The 17917-nt window shown below is 49.9% G+C and overlaps 7 protein-coding genes across 7 annotated transcripts; 4 read left to right on the top strand and 3 right to left on the bottom strand.

Moving 5' to 3' along the window:
* Positions 1–174: 174 nt before the first annotated feature.
* Positions 175–1150, top strand: N7525_006290 (uncharacterized protein; the record flags this gene model as incomplete). The annotated part of the gene is made up of 4 exons (XM_061213673.1): positions 175–799; positions 857–966; positions 1017–1068; positions 1125–1150. The coding sequence occupies 4 exons, from the start codon at positions 175–177 to the stop codon at positions 1148–1150; spliced, it is 813 nt and encodes a 270-aa protein (XP_061068104.1).
* Positions 1151–1537: 387 nt separating this feature from the next.
* N7525_006289 (putative alpha-glucosidase) lies at positions 1538–4078 on the bottom strand (the record flags this gene model as incomplete). Its single annotated transcript, XM_002569194.2, has 1 exon — positions 1538–4078. The coding sequence occupies one exon, from the start codon at positions 4076–4078 to the stop codon at positions 1538–1540; it is 2541 nt and encodes an 846-aa protein (XP_002569240.2).
* A 757-nt stretch (positions 4079–4835) lies between these two features.
* Positions 4836–7010, top strand: N7525_006288 (uncharacterized protein; the record flags this gene model as incomplete). Its single annotated transcript, XM_061213672.1, has 11 exons — positions 4836–5358; positions 5414–5511; positions 5565–5627; positions 5682–5734; positions 5792–5977; positions 6035–6302; positions 6359–6380; positions 6438–6535; positions 6592–6656; positions 6708–6743; positions 6797–7010. The coding sequence occupies 11 exons, from the start codon at positions 4836–4838 to the stop codon at positions 7008–7010; spliced, it is 1626 nt and encodes a 541-aa protein (XP_061068103.1).
* A 477-nt stretch (positions 7011–7487) lies between these two features.
* Positions 7488–10116, top strand: N7525_006287 (uncharacterized protein; the record flags this gene model as incomplete). The annotated part of the gene is made up of 9 exons (XM_061213671.1): positions 7488–7615; positions 7676–7735; positions 7784–8274; positions 8319–8886; positions 8943–9066; positions 9119–9285; positions 9337–9356; positions 9407–9530; positions 9585–10116. 9 exons carry the CDS (start codon positions 7488–7490, stop codon positions 10114–10116), a joined length of 2214 nt encoding a protein of 737 aa, XP_061068102.1.
* A 207-nt stretch (positions 10117–10323) lies between these two features.
* Positions 10324–11757, bottom strand: N7525_006286 (uncharacterized protein; the record flags this gene model as incomplete). The annotated part of the gene is made up of 5 exons (XM_061213670.1): positions 10324–10849; positions 10901–11043; positions 11118–11342; positions 11406–11510; positions 11563–11757. The coding sequence occupies 5 exons, from the start codon at positions 11755–11757 to the stop codon at positions 10324–10326; spliced, it is 1194 nt and encodes a 397-aa protein (XP_061068101.1).
* A 1259-nt stretch (positions 11758–13016) lies between these two features.
* N7525_006285 (uncharacterized protein) lies at positions 13017–14850 on the bottom strand (the record flags this gene model as incomplete). Its single annotated transcript, XM_061213669.1, has 6 exons — positions 13017–13451; positions 13499–13824; positions 13870–14414; positions 14460–14573; positions 14620–14690; positions 14740–14850. 6 exons carry the CDS (start codon positions 14848–14850, stop codon positions 13017–13019), a joined length of 1602 nt encoding a protein of 533 aa, XP_061068100.1.
* A 1092-nt stretch (positions 14851–15942) lies between these two features.
* Positions 15943–17489, top strand: N7525_006284 (cytochrome P450; the record flags this gene model as incomplete). Its single annotated transcript, XM_002569200.2, has 2 exons — positions 15943–17299; positions 17347–17489. 2 exons carry the CDS (start codon positions 15943–15945, stop codon positions 17487–17489), a joined length of 1500 nt encoding a protein of 499 aa, XP_002569246.2.
* Between the last annotated feature and the right edge of the window lie 428 nt (positions 17490–17917).

The following is a 17917-nucleotide window of genomic DNA, read 5'->3' as shown; positions in this document are numbered from 1 at the left end:
CAAGGAACATGCACACGTCACAAGTATTATTCAGCTTCTTATCTACGTACCTAGGTAGGCCCTAGGTTTTTTCTCCTAGTAAGCCTCTTTTTTTGTTTAAACCTCGTTGTTTCCTCTTGTTAAACATCATCAGTTCCCATCTACCTAGTCCTCGAAGTGAAACCTCAAACCATCATGCCATCAGGATTCAACCTTCGACAAAAGGTCTTCGACCTCATTTTCAACGCTCATCACAATGAACTCGAGAAAGTGTCGACCATATTAGAAGACTTCCTTGAGGGTCGCATGACTCGGGATGAACTCGCAGAGAAGTGTGGCGTGACACGAAGGAAAATTCCCAAGCTGCCAATCCTCGCTGTCGGTGACCTTGAAACCAGACAAGTCGAGGAGATCCTTCAGCTGAAAGCAACTCAAGACGACGATGAACTTCAGCACATCCCTCACATTCAGACTCCGATCGAACTCAAGAGTGTCCTGGCTAAAGTCGAGGCCGCTCGTTCTAAAAGCCCGCTCAACGAAGCCAGCATTCGCTGGACAATCGATCTGCTGCTCGTCTACGCCCATGATATTGCCACTTCCGGCCATCCCAGTGCTGGCCAACACATTGGCATACAAACCGAAAGACATTGGGTGCTTGAACCGGTCAAGTATGATAAGAAGAAGTTTGCCCTAGTCGGCAAACCAGATTATGCAGTCTGGTATGGCAATATCGACGACACAGCTGTGAATATCGTTGTTGTTGAGGCAAAGTCTCAGAATTCAGCTGGTCAAGGAGTTCCACAATGCCTTGCCTATATGGGTGAGTACCTTATGATATAACCGATGTCACACTACCGAGATTCTAACTGGTTTAAAGGCATGGTTCACCGACTAAGACAACGGGAGAAGAGACAGAACTGCACAGTATACGGTGTGGCGGCGGACGCGCAGTATTTCTTCTTCCTCAAGATTAACGAAAAGTCAAGGGTTAGTTTACTTATCTCCTTGCTAGTTGCCTTCTTCTAATACTCGAACAGTGGTCCGTTGCCATGGTTGCAGCTGTTGCTGGAAAGTTTGACCGCGTTCTCGGTATGCTCGTTTATCTTCTACGGAAGGCGAGAGAGGCGTCCCCTTCCCACTCAAAGCAGTCCTGCGCCCAGTCGCACGCTAAGCAAGAATCTGGGGGGTCCCTTTATGCACCCGAGGACTATACAATGGGGAATACTTAACTGGGCAAATGATGGAGGTGCAATCTGGATGGAAATGGAATGAATGGAGAAACGCACTGTCTGTATTGACGATCTTGCACGAGGAGAGGAGGAAGAGAGAAGGAAAGGAGAGAGAGCTATCATACATGGAGGTTCTATCACATGGTGATGCCTCAGACATCCAACAGCAAAGACTTCGAGTTCCTGTTCTCTACTTGCTTTTGCTCTTGCTTGTTGCTTCTTGCTTTTACAATGAATGAAGAAAAACGTGATCCATAAACACTGAGTGGCATTGAGAACATTAGAAATCCAGGCTTGAGATGACCTATCTATATGCAAAATTCAAAGGCCTATGCCTTAAGTGTATACACAACACGGCCACGCGAGTCAGTACCCTTAAGGACGATCTCATCCCCAGTACTCGAAACGACGCGGCGCTCATCACCGTTATGCAAAATAATGTCCAAGTCCTTCCAAGCAGGAGTAAAGCCAGCCTCATCACGCTCAAACTTAACAAGTACCTTCTCATCCGTAGAGCTGTAGCTGACCGTATACACAGCAGTACCAGGCTGGACAGAAATACCATCGTCTTCGTACCAAGTCGTAGAGAAGACCGTACCGTGCGAAGTTCCCTTGGGCGGGAACACTTCCACACCACGGTAATCGTCAATCTCTTGAACAGCCACTGAGGCAGCGGTCTCATCACCAGGAACACGGGTGTGCACGCTCTTGCCAACGGGAATGGCACCACCGACACGCGCAATGAGCGCAATGCTCTTCTGCCATTCTGAAGAGATCTCGGCCCACTGCCCGGATGCGAGGTACTGGTACGGAGCGTTCATGTTGACGTAGCCATAGTCGAAGGCGCCGGACTTGCGGGGCAGATAGACATTTGCGACGTCGATACCGGTCTTGTAAACGCCGCCAACGAGCACGGTCTCACCGAACCAGAACTGTTCTTCGCCTGCCTTGAGTGCTTTCGTCCACACCTCCGGATCAGACTCGTAGCCCCATCCAGTCCAGCGCTGTGGCGGTGTTGCGAATTTGTGGCTCTCCAGGCCGAGAGAGTAGATATACGGCAGCATTTCGTAGCGACGCTTAATGGTCGCGCGGACCTGGGGTGTGATCTCGGGGTACATGAAGGGCTCGATGACGTCGCCGACGGAAGAATCCTTGGGAGAAGTCTTGAAGCAGTTGATTGCGAAGCGGGGAGCGTGGCAGCCGAGCTGAATCCAGCGGAGGAGGAGTTCCGGGGAGGGCTGGGGGCCTTCGAATCCACCGATGTCGTGGCCTTCGCATTGAAGAAGGGACATACCGGCGTTAAGAGATAGGGCATTGGCGCCCTTCATGTTCTCCCAACTGGTGACGTTGTCGCCACTCCAAGAGGATGCGGCGTAGCGAAGAGTTCCAGCCGTAGCGCTGCGGGTCAGAACGAAGGGACGCAGCTTGGGTTCCATGTCTCGCAGGGCGTCGTGGGAGGATTTACCCATCAGCTCGGTGTGGAGGGCACGACCCCAGAGACCGACGGAGTTCTTGACGTTACTTGCTACGGCGTCGGCAACGGTAGGCTCATTGAGAGCCATGGTCCAGTCGTCGTCGGGTAGGGTGTATTCGTTGTTGTCGTTCCACATACCGTCAATGCCAACCTTTTTGAGACTCTGGACGCCGTCGTACCACCACTTGAAGGCCTCTGCTGAGGTGAAGTCAATGTGAGCACCGTCGCCGCCAGTCGCACCGCCAGCACTCCACAAACGCATGTATCCAGGCTCCTTTTCGGCATCCTTGAAGAAGCCACCGGCATCAACGAGCTTCTGGAAGTCGGGGTGAGAAGCAAGCAGGAAAGGCTTGATGTTAGTGAGAAGTCGGATACCGTACTGGTGCATCTTGGCGATCCAGTCCTGAGGATCCGGGAAGCGCTCCCGGTTCCATGTAAAGACATTGCGAACCTTGGGCTCGGTCTCAGCAATTGAATAACCCGAGCTCATTTGGTGAGCGGAGCAGGGGATGCCATGGTGCTTGAGCTTCTCCGCAAACTCCAGGAGGGCCAGATGGGCCTTTTGCGGCTCATCTAGCATGGTGTACTTATAACCACCGGAGATATAGCCGTAAGCCCAGCGGGGTACTAGAATGGGGAAGCCGACCAACTCGGCATATGATCGGACAACATCCTTGATGGTCCTGCCGACAATGTAGTATTGCTCAAGACCACCATAGTCCTGGCGGTATACCTTGAAGTGTCCCCAGAGACCATCGATCTCGGCTCCTACAGACCATAAACCGCGGCCATGTGTGGTCGAGAAGATGGCCACACATCCCTCTGCAGAAGCCTTGATCAGGAGCGGGATGTGCTTGTAGAGGGGATCGGTGTTGTATACATCATAGCCAAAAGAGTCGGTGGCCGAGAGTTGGAATTGGCGACCACTCAAATCCATGGGAGCCGCCTTCTCGCCAAGTCCGACATGGAGGCATTCGCGGTCATGCACGGAGTAGTTGGCGACACCCTCTCCGTCTGCAACATAAGACCGCAGTGACAAATCCTCGTGCAAGGGCTTCTCAGAGCCAGTCCATGACAGTTTGACCACAGGGGAGTATTTCCAGTCTACCGAAGCAGTGACACCAGCCACATCCATTGTCTTGGAGGAGGCACCCTCCTTGGCGAAGACATTGGCGCCCTGGAGGTTGGTTTCGGGCTTGGTGACACTAGGATAGGGAGGGATAGGGTGGTCTATGGAGGAGAAGGTGGCTCGGAATAGGTTGGGACGAACAGCCTCGAAGGTGAAGTCGAAGGCACTCTTGCTCTTCGTGCTGCTTCTTATGTGGAGAGAAGATTCCTGGTTGGTGGCCTGGGGTACTTGGGAGTAACCCTTGGGGCAGCTTTCTTTTTGAGGCATGATGAATGTGAAAGACAATGCAATTGATTCAGAGAAACCGGAGAGAATACCAGGATATTCACTGACAGGGTGGTGTATTTGAATGCTTGTCGAGCTCCCCTCTGCCCCATCTTTCACCAACCCCGCGGTAATTTCGATGATGCATTGCAGCTGTATAGAGTCGGAGATCGGGGATAATCACCGAGACGCGGAGACGCGAAGGTTGTGAACGGATAAGTCCCGACGTGATTTTGCCGTAAAACTCCGAATTGCCGTGTCTTCCCCCACAAAAAACATCCCGGGGCCCCAGATGGTCGATCCGACAATGTTACTTGCGCTAATTTTTCTCTCGGTTTTGCTCACCGAAACCCGATACTAACGATTCTCGGCACTTCGAATGACTCCTCTTCTCTTCATCACCCCTCCCACGGCATTTGTCTCAATGAACTGATTGGATAAAACATCCCGAAGTCGGCTCCGTGCAGCAACGTGTCTTGCCATTTCGCTCCAGATCAACTGACCGCGTGGACTGTACAAAGTTTCAGTCGCCAACTATGCTAAGCGCAAAAAGGATAATCTACCGTCTGTGGCTTTTACACTTCGGGTTTGGATTGTCTTGTCCGGGGAATGTAATATACTTCCTTCCCCACGGGGTTTTCGCATAGCCGTTCTATATCCAACCCCTATTCCCTCTTCCCTTTTTCGCCTTGGTTCATTGCCTTTCTATAACTGCTCAGTATTTTGCTATCTCCCAGTGTCCCTCGGCGAGTGGTCAGCTATGTCACAGTCAAAGGGTCAGCAGGAAGAGTTCGTGGAAACCATTGAGGCCGAGCAGCCACGGACTATGCCTCCTAATAATGGCGCAGGAAGAGGAAATAAGCCCAAAGGAGATCACGCTTTGCAGCTCATAGAAGAGGCAGGGCACTCAAACATTCTGACCCCTGAGAACAACGCCAAAGTTCTTCGAAAGATCGATTTGCGTCTGCTTCCCATTCTGCTCGGAATCTACTTCCTCCAGCAACTCGACAAGTCGACCATTTCGTATGCCTCAGTCTTTGGAATCGTTGAGAAAGCCAATCTCCATGGCCAACAGTACTCCTGGTTAGGGGGTTCGATCTATCTGGCTCAGCTGGTATTCCAACCCCTGGTCGCCTACCTTCTGGTTAAAGTGCCCCTGGCAAAGTTCCTCGCCGCGTCCTGCCTCTTATGGGGTATTGCTTTAACGTGCATGACTGCAGCTACAAACTTTGGTGAACTTCTTGCTTGCCGACTCTTTCTCGGTATCTTTGAGGCTGGGATCGGTTCGTTGTCTTCCGATCAAGCCTTATTGTTCCTCCTAACGATGGGTTTTACCAGCACCGGCCTTCATTGCGGTCACTCAAATGTGGTACCGGCGTCGTGAGCAGCCTGTAAGGCTAAGCTCTTGGTATGCGATGAACGGAGTCGTGAATATGGTGGGTTCTCCCTATATCGCTCTCTTGGCACTTGTGTTGACGCTCAAGGAAAGTTTGGAAGCCTGATTGCTTTTGGACTCGGCCACATCAAGTCCTCTATATTTGCACCCTATCAGGTGAGTTATACCATATGATTGTCTGTCCAGGTAGTAACATCTAACACTGACTAGATCATCTTCCTCTTCTTTGGTCTAGTTACTGTTGGGTTCTCTGCCGTTATTCTGTGAGATTTCACCATGTCCCCTTTTTGCCTGGATTATGCTAACCCAGTCCTGCGTAGTATCTTTATGCCCGATTCCCCCGTGTCGGCCAAGTTCCTTGGAGAGGAGGACAAACTACTATCTATTGAAAGACAGCGAATGAACCAACAGGGTGTCGAGAGCCACGAGTGGAAATGGGAGCACACAAAAGAAGCATTCCTTGACCCCAAATCATGGTTTTGGTTTGCCCTAATGTTCTCGATTTCGTGAGTTGACCGAAACAAAATGGGCATGTTGGACGAGAGATGCTGACCAAACTTCAGTGTTCCAAGTGGAGGTATTACTACTTTTGGGCCACTGATTATCAAGTCCTTTGGCCTCAGTGAATATGATACCATGCTTTTCAATATCCCCTTTGGTGCAGTTCAGCTTGTCGCCACAATGGGAGGTGCTTGGCTCGCGACCGTTTGGAAAATGAAGGGTCCAGTCTTAGCATTGCTTTGTCTCCCACCCATCGCAGGTTGTGTGATGCTGCTGGAGATTGCCCACGACAATGCCCACAAGGGGCCTCTACTTGCGGGATACTATATCGTAAGTGTTGGATTGAGAACACCATCGTGGAAGGAATACTAATTATTTTCATCCAGATCTCTGTGTACCCAGCCATTAGTAAGTGTTTACTTTATTCCAACGTTTCCAAATCCGACCCCAACTGACCGTCTCTAGCACCGTTGATATACTCTTGGTCTGCAGCAAATACAGCCGGAGAGACAAAAAAGAAGGTTACTACCGCTATCCTATATGTCGGACAGTGCGCTGGTAATGTATGTACCACTCTACGCCCCATGTAGGGTTTCGTCCTGACATTCTTCCCACCCAGGTCCTTGGTCCCAACCTTTATACCACAAATGAAGCACCACTCTACCGTCGTGGCCTGCTTTCAAAGTAAGTCACAGGCACAAAATCCTTTGAGCATCGGATACCTAACACCTCTAGCCTCGCGATGTTTTGTGTCTTGATAGGTTTGACCGGGTAGGTTTTGCCCATTTCAACCGATCTATATTTCGCTAATTGTGACTCCTTAGGGCAAACATCGCATACATGTACTTCCTGAACAAGAAGCACGAGAAGAAACGTGTGGCTCTCGGAAAGGACGCCAAGATTGTAGACCAGTCCATGCAAACCATTCAAGCTGTCTCTGACGATGCTAAAGAAGACCTGCCTCAACAAGCAGCAGATGACAATTCCTGGAAGGATCTGACTGACGTGCAGAACGAGGACTTTGTCTATGTCTTCTAAGAGTTGTTCAGTTTAATTAGTCTGCGTTTTAGTGGGTAGGACTTCTGTTTTTGCTTTATTTGATATGCCACCATTGTATGAATGTAATGTAACTCGGAATATATTATAACTACAATTGTATCTACAAAACTCACAGCACACTTGGAAGTCCCTAAAAAGCATAACTTTTCCTTTATTGGACTATGTTCGTTGTGGACCTGGTTGGTTGTGTAGCCGGCTCGGAGAAATAGCCGAACCCCGCGTTTCTCCAGGTTTTCCCCTTTCCGTCTACCCCGAGAATCATCGCCACAAACAGAAGACGGCTGGCTCTGCATGGACAACCAATCTGGCTGTAGTCCGTACAGCACTGGGATAGAGGAGGAATCCCTGCATTTTATCCGTGCGCCAGCAGGGAAAAAGCGCATTCCGGTACGTCGTTGTTGAACCTAGTGGGACCCTACAACAGCGGACACGTCCTAATGATGTATGACGTTCTCAATGCATAGAAAGCCTGTAGTGCTTGTCGACAATCGAAGGTCTGTGCTCAAGCCTTCCGAGCCTGAATTTTGTGCGGTCTTGGCTGATCGTCTCAAGGTGAAATGCGACGGAGAGAGGCCGTGTACAAGGTGAGTTATATTCCTTGGTTGATCATTGTATGAATTCTAAGGTTGATACGGATAAAACAGGTGCCAAAAATTGGACAAGCAATGTGTGTTCTTCGAAATACCGAAAGACCCCGTCTCAGAGTACGACCTTGTCTTACATTGCTATCAACCAAGACTAACATCCCCTAGGCGGATCGAAGGCGTGGAGTCTGAGGTGCAATATCTCCGAAAACAGCTAGATGAAATGCGAGAGTTGCTTAAACACACCCGGTCGCAGCCCAGTCCCAAATCCCAACCAACACACTCCCCAAACCAACACTGTGATCGGCAACAGCAAGTACGTCACGAGAGTGCTTGTGCATCCTCGGGCTCTCAGTACCCCCATCCACAGCATCATCCCCAAGATGAATTTTCCAGTGTACCTGTCCCGTGCTCCGGTGGTTATACAAATGGTCACCAATGCCAAAGATCTATGCCGGGATCCATACCAGCACTCTCTCCGAATGAGACTTCAGCTCGGCCTATCTTCGCGGCCGATCAGATAATTACTAGGCCCCCTAAAAGAAAACGATCTGGGTTCGAGATTCGAGATGAGCCCATTACCGACTTCATTGATAAAGGACTCATCACACTTGAATGTGCCGTGTCATACTTTAATACGTATGATCCACATCTATTTAGTGATTAGTGATTCTGGCTGACTAGGAACGTTCAGCTTCTTTAGAGGATGCGTACGTATTGTCTCTCACTAACTCGCCTCACATACTCACATTTCGCGAACCATACAGGACAGGTATATCCCAATCTTTGACCCTCAATATGACACTTTCGACTCCATTCGATCTCGAAGTAGTATTCTTCTCAACGCAATATGTGCCATTGGCTGCATGGTGGAGACCAGTAAATCTTCTTCCATTGTCTATTTATGCACAGTGTTATCATACTAAGCTGCTCTTTCCAGGATCCGGAGGTTCAATGTCCGACATTCTGCACGCCGAACTCAAGAAATGGATGAACGTCATAATCCAGAACAAAGAATTAAACTGCTTAGAATCGGTACAAGCAATGCTTGTAGTTGCTTGTTATTCCGCAGAACGCTCACTGATCTTATCCTTTGCCACTCGCATGGCCCTGGACCTGGAATTGCACGAGGCCTTTGATGAATTGATTCAGCGTCTCGCCCTTCAGAATGAAGATATGGCTTATGCCTTGCCAAATCAGATGTTTGAAGAGGAGAGGGCTCTTATGTGGAACGCTCGGACGTGGTTCGGGCTTCTGGTTCTCGAGCATATGTAAGATGACCTTGGTCCTTTTGTTTGGATCACTCGGCTCATGAGGTTTACCCTAGATTTCGCGTTGATGGAGGAAAGCCACCTGGCATTCGACTAAAAGGGAATGTCCGCAGATGTCGGGTTCTACTTAGCCATCCATCATCGACAATTTTGGATTTACGGCTATTCTCCCAGGTCGAGGTATGTTAACTACCTAAAACAGGCTTGAAGAAGTACTGATCTTTGCTGTTAGTTAAATATCCTCAGAGGTATGGCCCGTTCCGCAATTCTAAATGGAATACCTAATTTACTTTCTATAGCCAATGTCGGTGATGCTCTGGGAGGAAACACATCACTTGATGGGCAAAGCATCGCGGATTACGTTCATGATATGAAGATTGAACTAGATCTATGGTTCGAGTAAGTTTTCCCATTTTCTCGAATGTCAAAAAGCCTGCTAACATTGGACAGTGACTGGCTACGCATTATTGGTATGACTCCGATTGCCATAATGCGCTAAAAACTTGCTAATAATTTGAAGAAAGTTGTATTGCCGCCGCCGAAGAGAAGCCATCTCTACTAGTCGCTCTTCGAGTACAGAAATGCTGGGCAGAAATGATGCTCAACTGCAAAGCATTACGATCCATGGGCGTTGAGAACGTAGCGTGAGTACTTACTGAACATAACGTGCTTCCTTCTGTGTTAACACGGTCATTAAGTGCCATGTCCACAACGGAAAGAACGATACTCCTCACAGCCAAGGCAAGTGCCCGACGACATCTTCGCCTCATAATTGCCGATCCAGACTTCTACCTCGCCAAGCTGAGATATGCAATGGATTTCGTCTGGGCTAAGTGCGCGTTCTCCTTCCTATTGCTTCTCAAGTTATCCCGGCTCATCCCCGAGCGCGACGAGGAGCATCAAGAGCTCCTAGAACAAGGTAATCGACTTGTCGATGAGCTGAGTAAAGCTGGAGCCAGCGGAACCCAGTCTGGAGCTGGGAATATTTATCTGCAGATCTTGAAGGTCAGTATTGAGAAATACGGGCGTGCCTTAATGGAAACACAGCAACCGAACTCGGATGGCCCTACGGTTACGTCGCCGTTCTGGGAGTTGTTTGATGCTCAAGCGGATCTTCAGTGGTTTGTCCCTGAGCAATTTGTCTCCGAATGGGACTTTCCGGGCCTTAATCTGTTCTATTTCCCCACTGCTTGGCAGGATTTCTTTGGGGACTTTTCGTTGGCTATGTAGTAGAAAATGTATGTTAGTTCTCTAATTGCTTAAGCTCAAATATAGTTAAGATCGTAATCTTGAACTGTCGTTTACTTCTGTGGCCAAAAAGGGGCAAGGGATGAGGACTAGAAATGAAAAGGGACATATATTACATTGGTCGGCTGCTTGTAGTAGTTCGTTATATGTAGAAAGACAATATGTTTCATCCAAACAAAAGAAAAAGAATTATGAATGCCCCACAGAAACAGAATACTCCACGTCCTTCCGGATAATCATCCTCGTACTCCCATCACTCCCACTACGCGTACTGCCCCCGTCTCTGTCGGACCTCCCTTCCCCCGAATGTGACGGTCCCGTAGCCTCACAAACCACCGTCCCATTCTCCGTCCCGTCGCCCACATCCGGCCGCTTGTTAAACAGCCCACTGGCCCGGTGCCCGGGCCGTCCCTTCAAGGTCCCCATCTCGTAATCACGCGACCGCCCCGAAACGTAGGGGTCTGTATCACCCCGTCTCCTAGAACCAGACGCGTAGCCGCCGCTACTACTGCCGAGGTTGGAGTCGCCGGCTGTACCGTAATGAGTTGTCAGGGCGTTCATAAAGGGGCGCAGACAGAAGACTGTGCATGCTATCAGAGCGTAGTTGAGGTGGAGCTGCGTGAAAACGGTGTGGCTGATTGCGGTAAAGGTTGGGTTTTCCTCGGAGGCATATCCCTTGAGAGCGGAGAGGTGGAGGGCGGAGAGTATTATTAATCTGTGAGAATCTGCGTTAGGATGAGGCTGGGGAAATGGAAGGGGAACGTACGGTAGTCTCGCCGCGAAGGAGACCATGATCACGATTTTATGTGAGATGTGCATCTGGAGACCCCAGACCAGGGCAATGCAGAACGTGAATAATAGTATTTCGGTTGAGATGTCGAGCGCGGTGATCGCTTGCCACCGAGGAAACTTGTCCCGTTAGTATGTCCGATTCCACGTCCGTAAATGTCGTCGGCGGTTGACTCTTGTAGTTGTAGACATACCAGGTTATGGCACTGCTCGCCAGGTACAACCAAAGGCTTGTTCCCCTCGCAATCGACTGCGATAAGGAGCACCGATACGATAATGCCCACTGTGCTGAGCCCGAACGTCGCCCAGAGGATGCTCTTGTGGCGCCGGCGCGGTGTTAAGCGCAGGTAGATGGCGATGATGCAGCATTTCGAGAGGTACAGAGTTAAGAGGTAGAGAATGTCGGCGCCGAGGAGGGACTGTGTTGTCAGTTATCTTTCTATAACCCGAGCTGGACGGGTGGGGTGTTGGATAATGAATACATCTTGTATGCGATTAACGGCCTTCTCAGTGAGCAGAGATATGTCCGTCCCGAACCCGATGCCCGCGGCATGAAAGATGATGATGGACTCCGCAATGGCGGCGATCTACCCCGTTAGCCTCATTTACAGAACAGGTCGATTTCTCTCAGTTGCATACCGTCGCTCCTAATAAGATGATATCGTCTGATCCCCATGGTGGATTGAGGAATACACGCACGTACACGCGGATCAGTAGACAGACCAGTGATATCACTAGGCAGATTGCGGCGACTATAATGACAATACCGGCATGGTGTTTGTCGTCTATCGTCTCGAAAGGCGGCGACTGGCCGGGGGGTACCTTGATGGCCATTGCGGCAGGGAGACCAGATCGTGGTCTGTGGGCTGGAAGTGTCTGGGAGGGAACGGTCTAAAAGAAAATGGAAATGAACTGTGATCAGCAATCATGTTGGCGATTCCATGGATGGTCGTCACACAACTCGGGCAACTCAAGTGGAGAGACCTAGAAGGATGATATCCTTAGTGCTAACAGCTCGGATGACCCGAAACACTAGAGTCTAGGTTCCGGAGAGAGCCAAATTTCTAGCATCATTAAATGTAAAATCGAATTTTCTGTAAATCCCTATTCTAATATGTCCGTGAGAGAGAATGGCCCAGGAGATGTGAGATAAAAACGGGTCCATTTCTTCCAAATTAAGTGAGCCGATTTTTCGAGGCTCCTCAAGCTGGAACGAGGATCCAATGCAACATGATAGATTAAGTTTACAGTATTGTGTCTTTATCAGCCAGCCATAGGGCCGAGGTCTGTGGGTACATATGGCCATATGGGGGCTGAAAGCCTTCCGCCTAAAGTATCTCTACCGAGCTGCCCCTCCGCCACCTTAATATCTAATAAACTAAATAATCCGTGAGAGACCTTGGAAGCAGTCCCAACTGGATAACATCCAATCAGGGTAAAATCAGGACAACCGGCCGACTTCGGGAATTGTTCGTGCCTCCAGACATACTATAGAGTTTGCGAGATGGGGCTGAATGGGGGCCGAAACCTTGGAACCCTTCCGCTTAAAGTAACTCCACATGCCCCTCCACTATGTTAATATCGAATAGATTAAAAGAATTCCATTGAGCTTATAGCCACGGCCTTATGATTCTCCTTTTGGGCATTTAATATATCCCGCATACGTACTAATAATAGGGATACCAAGTCGGAACCTTAGAAAGATCTGGTGCACAGGGCCATACGTAATGCATACTACATTACGGAGTACTCCGTAACTTCCTTTGCTTCCAAGGTTTAGTTTTGCTCGTTAGGTAACATCCAATCATCTGTCTCAACCTCTTTTCTTCCCTAAATATATCCAGACGAGGAAATTTTCTATGGACTTCTGACGGGGCGAATGTTCGCCGAACACTCGGGATGCCGAGATGACCGACCACCGTTGTGGCTTGTTCTTGCCAAGAGCCCCACTATGCCCTCAACTTTACGATGTTGCATCGAACAGTCTAGAGAGTGTCCATTATTATTACTTGAACATAAAACTCTTTCTGACTATTTGCATACCAAGTAACCTTTCCTCCCTCTAGCGTAATAACTATACAAATGGGTAGAGATCACATCTCTCGCTTGACGAGCGCCACGGGCGGGATGTAATAGTGCCGTCCCCGCAGCGCATAATATACCACTGCAATGATCAGAATGCCCCCGTACATCACCACGCACCAGTTCATGGTGTCTGGTTCCACCGTCGAGGTGAGTGGGAAGAAGGCGAATACGAACACCGGGAGCAGGAAGCACAGCGCCCCGATGTTGATCGCCATGCCGAACCGGCCGAGCGACCATTTGTGCGGTGGGAGGGGTTGTCCCCTGATACGCTTAAGGAGCACGCAAGCAATTGTGATAATGTACGAGGACATCATTGCGCCGATGGTTAGGGTCACGACAGCCAGAAGCGCGGTGGTGGAGCCGATGTTGATAAGCGATAAGAGGACTGTTACTGCCAGCGAGACCATCACGGCGTTCAACGGGATATTCCAGCCCGGGTTTACCTAGTGCTGTTAGTATTGTTAACCCAGGGCAAGATAGGGGAACGTACATATCCGAAGAAATCGGAGAAAGGAAGGCCGCGATCGCGCGCAAAAGACCACAACTGGCGCGATGCCGTTGCTACTTCCGTGATCGTGCTCGCCGTCAGGGTCAAAACCAGAATGGCGGTCATAGTGTTCGTCCCCGGCAGACTCTCCGTGGCGTTGTAGAACACCTGCATAAACGGGTACCCTGTCGGAGTGGCCAGAATGTCGTCAATGTCACCTAGTGTAAAGCAGACCGTTACCAGCATCACGAAACCAGAGGCGGCGTTGATAATGACAGAGGTGATCATCGCTTTTGGCAGGGTCTCAGATGCATCCTTGATCTCCTCAGCTGCACACTATTAGCGAAGTTCATCAATTTTAGGAAGAGACGTACACATGTGCACCGCGCAGTCATATCCAATTAGCGCCGTGATAGTGGTCGAGAACCCAACGAGAGTGGCAGTGCCAGCACTGTTCCACTCCCCGCCGTTGTTGAATTCGGTAAACACCTGCTTCGCGCTACGGCGAGGGCCAAGCACCCACAGCGGAATTATGATGGCGAACAGGCCGCATACGTGCAGAATCAGAATCAAAACCTCCACGAAGGGTAACCGCTTGGCTAAAAAGGTGTTGAATATGATTGAAAACAAGGTGATGGCGATCACCAGCAGGGTGCCGTGCCACCGCTCCATGCCGTATTCCGGGTGGTTCAGTACAATCAAGCCTTGGATGATAGTTCCTGCCAAATACGCGATCGACACGATGGCGCATTGCCAGCCCATAGCGCACAACCAACCTATAAAATTAACATAATTAGCTTCTTGGATAGGCAGGAAGTGGGGATAGGAGAACTTGCCGGTGATGTAGCTGAGGAATTTCTGGCAGCTAGGAGGGGCAAATTCTGATACCCAATGGTATTGTCCGCCGGAGGTAGGAGCCCTAGGGAGTCAGAATGGACAAAAGATTGCAATCGGTTAGACTCACATCGATGCCATCTCGGCCAGACTCAGGAACACCAAAAGAAAACCCGCCGCGACGATGAGGAAACCCCAGATCAGACCGGCAGTTCCTCCATCAGTCAGGCCTTGTGCAAGCAGACTAGGCAGTTAGCTATTGAAGCAAGGAGTAAGCATGGATGGCATACGTCAAAACAACCTCCCACGTGGCGATCAGCGTGCAGCCAAATCCTACGATGGAGATGTATCGGAAGTTTCGCTGCAGGGTCAGCGCATATGCATCAGCCACAATACCATGGGGAGCGTACCCGCAAGACCTGGTCTCTCCCTAGAGCGCTCATATCGGCCTGGTCGGCCTGAGTTCCGCGCCATTTGGGGGCGACATGGCCTCTGGACGGAGCTTCATCGGCCAGAGTCATGGTGACTGTCGAAGGATCTTTGTCCCAGGCCATATTTTCATGTAGGCAATCAAAGAATTAGTACAAAAGACAGGGGTAGTGGTGGGCCACGTCGGCACTTTGTATAAAAGAATGGTGCTAATCGTTAGAATATTCTCCGTTCCTCATGGAACCCATCCGGCGCACCTGTCCGACAGTGGAGTACGGAGTAGCTCGCCTCTAACAGAATCTGCATTCTTGGCAGCTGCATCAGTGGAACTCTGTAGTAGGACTAGAGCATGGTTGCAGCTTCCTTCGGCTGAGCGTTGAACGAGGGATGCTTCGTGTTGATTGTGGCTCCACTGTTATTGCCACGCAACGAGTGGGGTTGGACACTGTATTGGCCTGTAGTGCGTGTATAATCAAAACCGGCCAATTTGGCCCCCTTAATATTAGAATTAGTCTATTCCATAGCTAGACGATTTGGCCAGAATTGATTAGCTTACCGGAGAACTCCGTACCTACCTAGGTATGTTATGTAGTTATACCTGCATGCCTATGTAGGAATAGTTAAAGGGCGCCACTCCTCTAGATTAGGTTTAGCCCCCCGAAGTGAGAACCTTGGTTCGAAAATTATAGGCTCCACCGCCCAGGCAATCTAATATACTGCCATTTATTGATCACATTCCCAAACAAAAATAAAAGAATCCTTTACTCTACTCGGCAATCTTGCATATCAACGGGATTTGACTGCATATTATCGTGGACAGGTGGCTGATCTGGTGGTTCAACCGACCCACTCCCATGGCCATATGGACATACGGACACACGTCCTTTCCGGTCGGGAGTACATGCTCGACTCGGAATATCAGGTCAATCAACATGCCAAGAATCGAGAATCCTTTCCAACAGATTCATTTGTCGAGACTAGCTTTTTTCGGCTCGATCAATTCAGAAATCAATGATTGGTTCCCTCGATACTAGTCCGTACGGAGATCCTGCTTGCTTTGGCGGGGAAACCCTTAGAAGACTCCCTTACATGAGGACAGAGAATAGTTGGAATTGACTGTCAATTGAAATAACCGTCGTCTGATTGGCATTTTATCTTTTTCCTCTTTACCCTCCTGCCTCACCATGATTCCCCTCATCCCCCTCGCTCTCCTCGTCCTCACCACCTACCTCATATACCACCATGTGATAAACCCCTACTTCCTCTCTCCCATATCTTCCATCCCCAACGCCCACTTTACATCCCCCCTCTCCAGCCACTGGATTGACCGCAAGCGCAACACGGGCACGGAAGTCCTCGCCATCTACGCCCTGCACCAAAACCATGGCCCCATCGTCCGTCTCGGTCCCAAGGAGCTGAGCGTCAATTCTCTCCATGGTTTGAAGACGATATATACGGGCGCTTTCGAGAAACACGCCTTCTACAACGATGTCTTCGTCAACTTCAACACCGAAAATATGGTCGGCATGATGCACAATGCGCCGCACGCGCACCAGAAGCGCATGCTCAGCAAGATCTACTCCAAGTCATTTCTTCAGGAATCCAGTGATCTGCGCGTGATCTCGAAGGTTGTGCTATGGGAGCGACTTATGCCTATTCTCAAGAAGGCGGGGGAGAATAGAGAAGTGTTGAATGTGCTGCCACTGTTCCAGGCTGTTGGGATGGACTTCACCTCGTCTTTCCTATTCGGATTGAGACAAGGGACGAGATATCTGTTTAGCATACCTGATTGGAAGGTCTGGTTAGAAGAGTATGAGCGATTCAAGTATTTGAGTCGGAACGACCGGTATATGGGGTTCATTGAGAGGTGGTGCTTGGGATTCTGCGAGCGGATGGAGGCATCTAAGAAACAGGACGTCTCCAGCGATGAGGAGAAGCTGCCGTCCACAAACGCAGTCGTCTACGACCAACTGCGACAGAGTCTCCTTTGCCAGAAAGAACACGATCCGCGCCCGCTCAAGCTGGCAATTGCATCTGAGCTGCTGGACCACCTGGTTGCAGGCCATGAAACAACAGGCATCACCTTCACCTACATGATGTGGGAGCTGTCGCAACATCCGGAGCTTCAGGGTGAGCTGCGGAAGGAACTGCTCACCCTATATCCATCCCTCCGATACCCAGACACAGACGGAGAGAAGCCCCTTCCCTCTCCTTCCGCAATCGACGCCCTCCCCATGCTGGACGCTATGGTCCGTGAGACGCTCCGTCTTCACTCCCCAGCCCCAGCCCAACTCCCCCGCGTCACCCCCTCCACCGAGAAAGGCACCTCCCTGCATGGGTACGACAACATCCCGGGCGGCGTGAGGGTCAGTTCAACTGCCTATTCCCTCCATCGCATCAGTGAGGTTTATCCGCGCCCGCTAGAATGGCTACCAGAGCGATGGCTCGAGGCGGGTGACAATATCCACGACATGAGGCGGCTGTTCTGGCCGTTCGGGAGCGGTGGACGCATGTGTCTGGGGAGTAACTTCGCATTGCAAGGTATGTCTCCCAGGTATGCGGTTTGGAGAAGAGACTAATGGATGCAGAAATCAAATTGGTAATGGCGGCTGTGTATTCAAATTACACGACATCTATTGTAGACGACGAGGGTATCGAGCAGGACTATGCGTTTATTTCGCTGCCACGCGGGCGGAAGTTGATGTTGAGGTTTACCCCGGTCGATGAATGATGCAATGCAGTCATGATAATATTGAAAGTAAACAAAAGAATTCTTTGATCCCTCCTGGACTTTTCCTGAGCTGTCGCATAAGGTTTTCCTCAGCTTTGCATACACACACTAAGTGAGAATCCCACACATAAACCGCCAGACAGAGGTTTTCGGTATTTGATCCAATATTTCAACCAGTTTCTTAATTTAGCCATGTCTCACCAAGGATCTTGTCCCCCACAATACTTGTCTTAATCTCTCCGCAACTGCCGATCGATGGAGGACTAAAGATAGAGGCGTGGCAAGGCTTAGACTGGTAAAGTACATATATGTATGTAAAAGCGATCCATGGTGTCACGTTAGTCCGCCAGGGATAATTACAAAAGTCAGATGACGCACACGTTTTCGTTCGCTTGTTTATGTGAGTGTGTATACATTCAACATATATA

The sequence above is a fragment of the Penicillium rubens genome, assembly GCF_028828025.1.
Source record: "Penicillium rubens strain IBT 27055 chromosome Unknown utg000003l_segment0_segment0, whole genome shotgun sequence".
NCBI classification, from domain to species: domain Eukaryota; kingdom Fungi; phylum Ascomycota; class Eurotiomycetes; order Eurotiales; family Aspergillaceae; genus Penicillium; species Penicillium rubens.
This window is presented reverse-complemented; position numbering and strand designations above follow the sequence as displayed.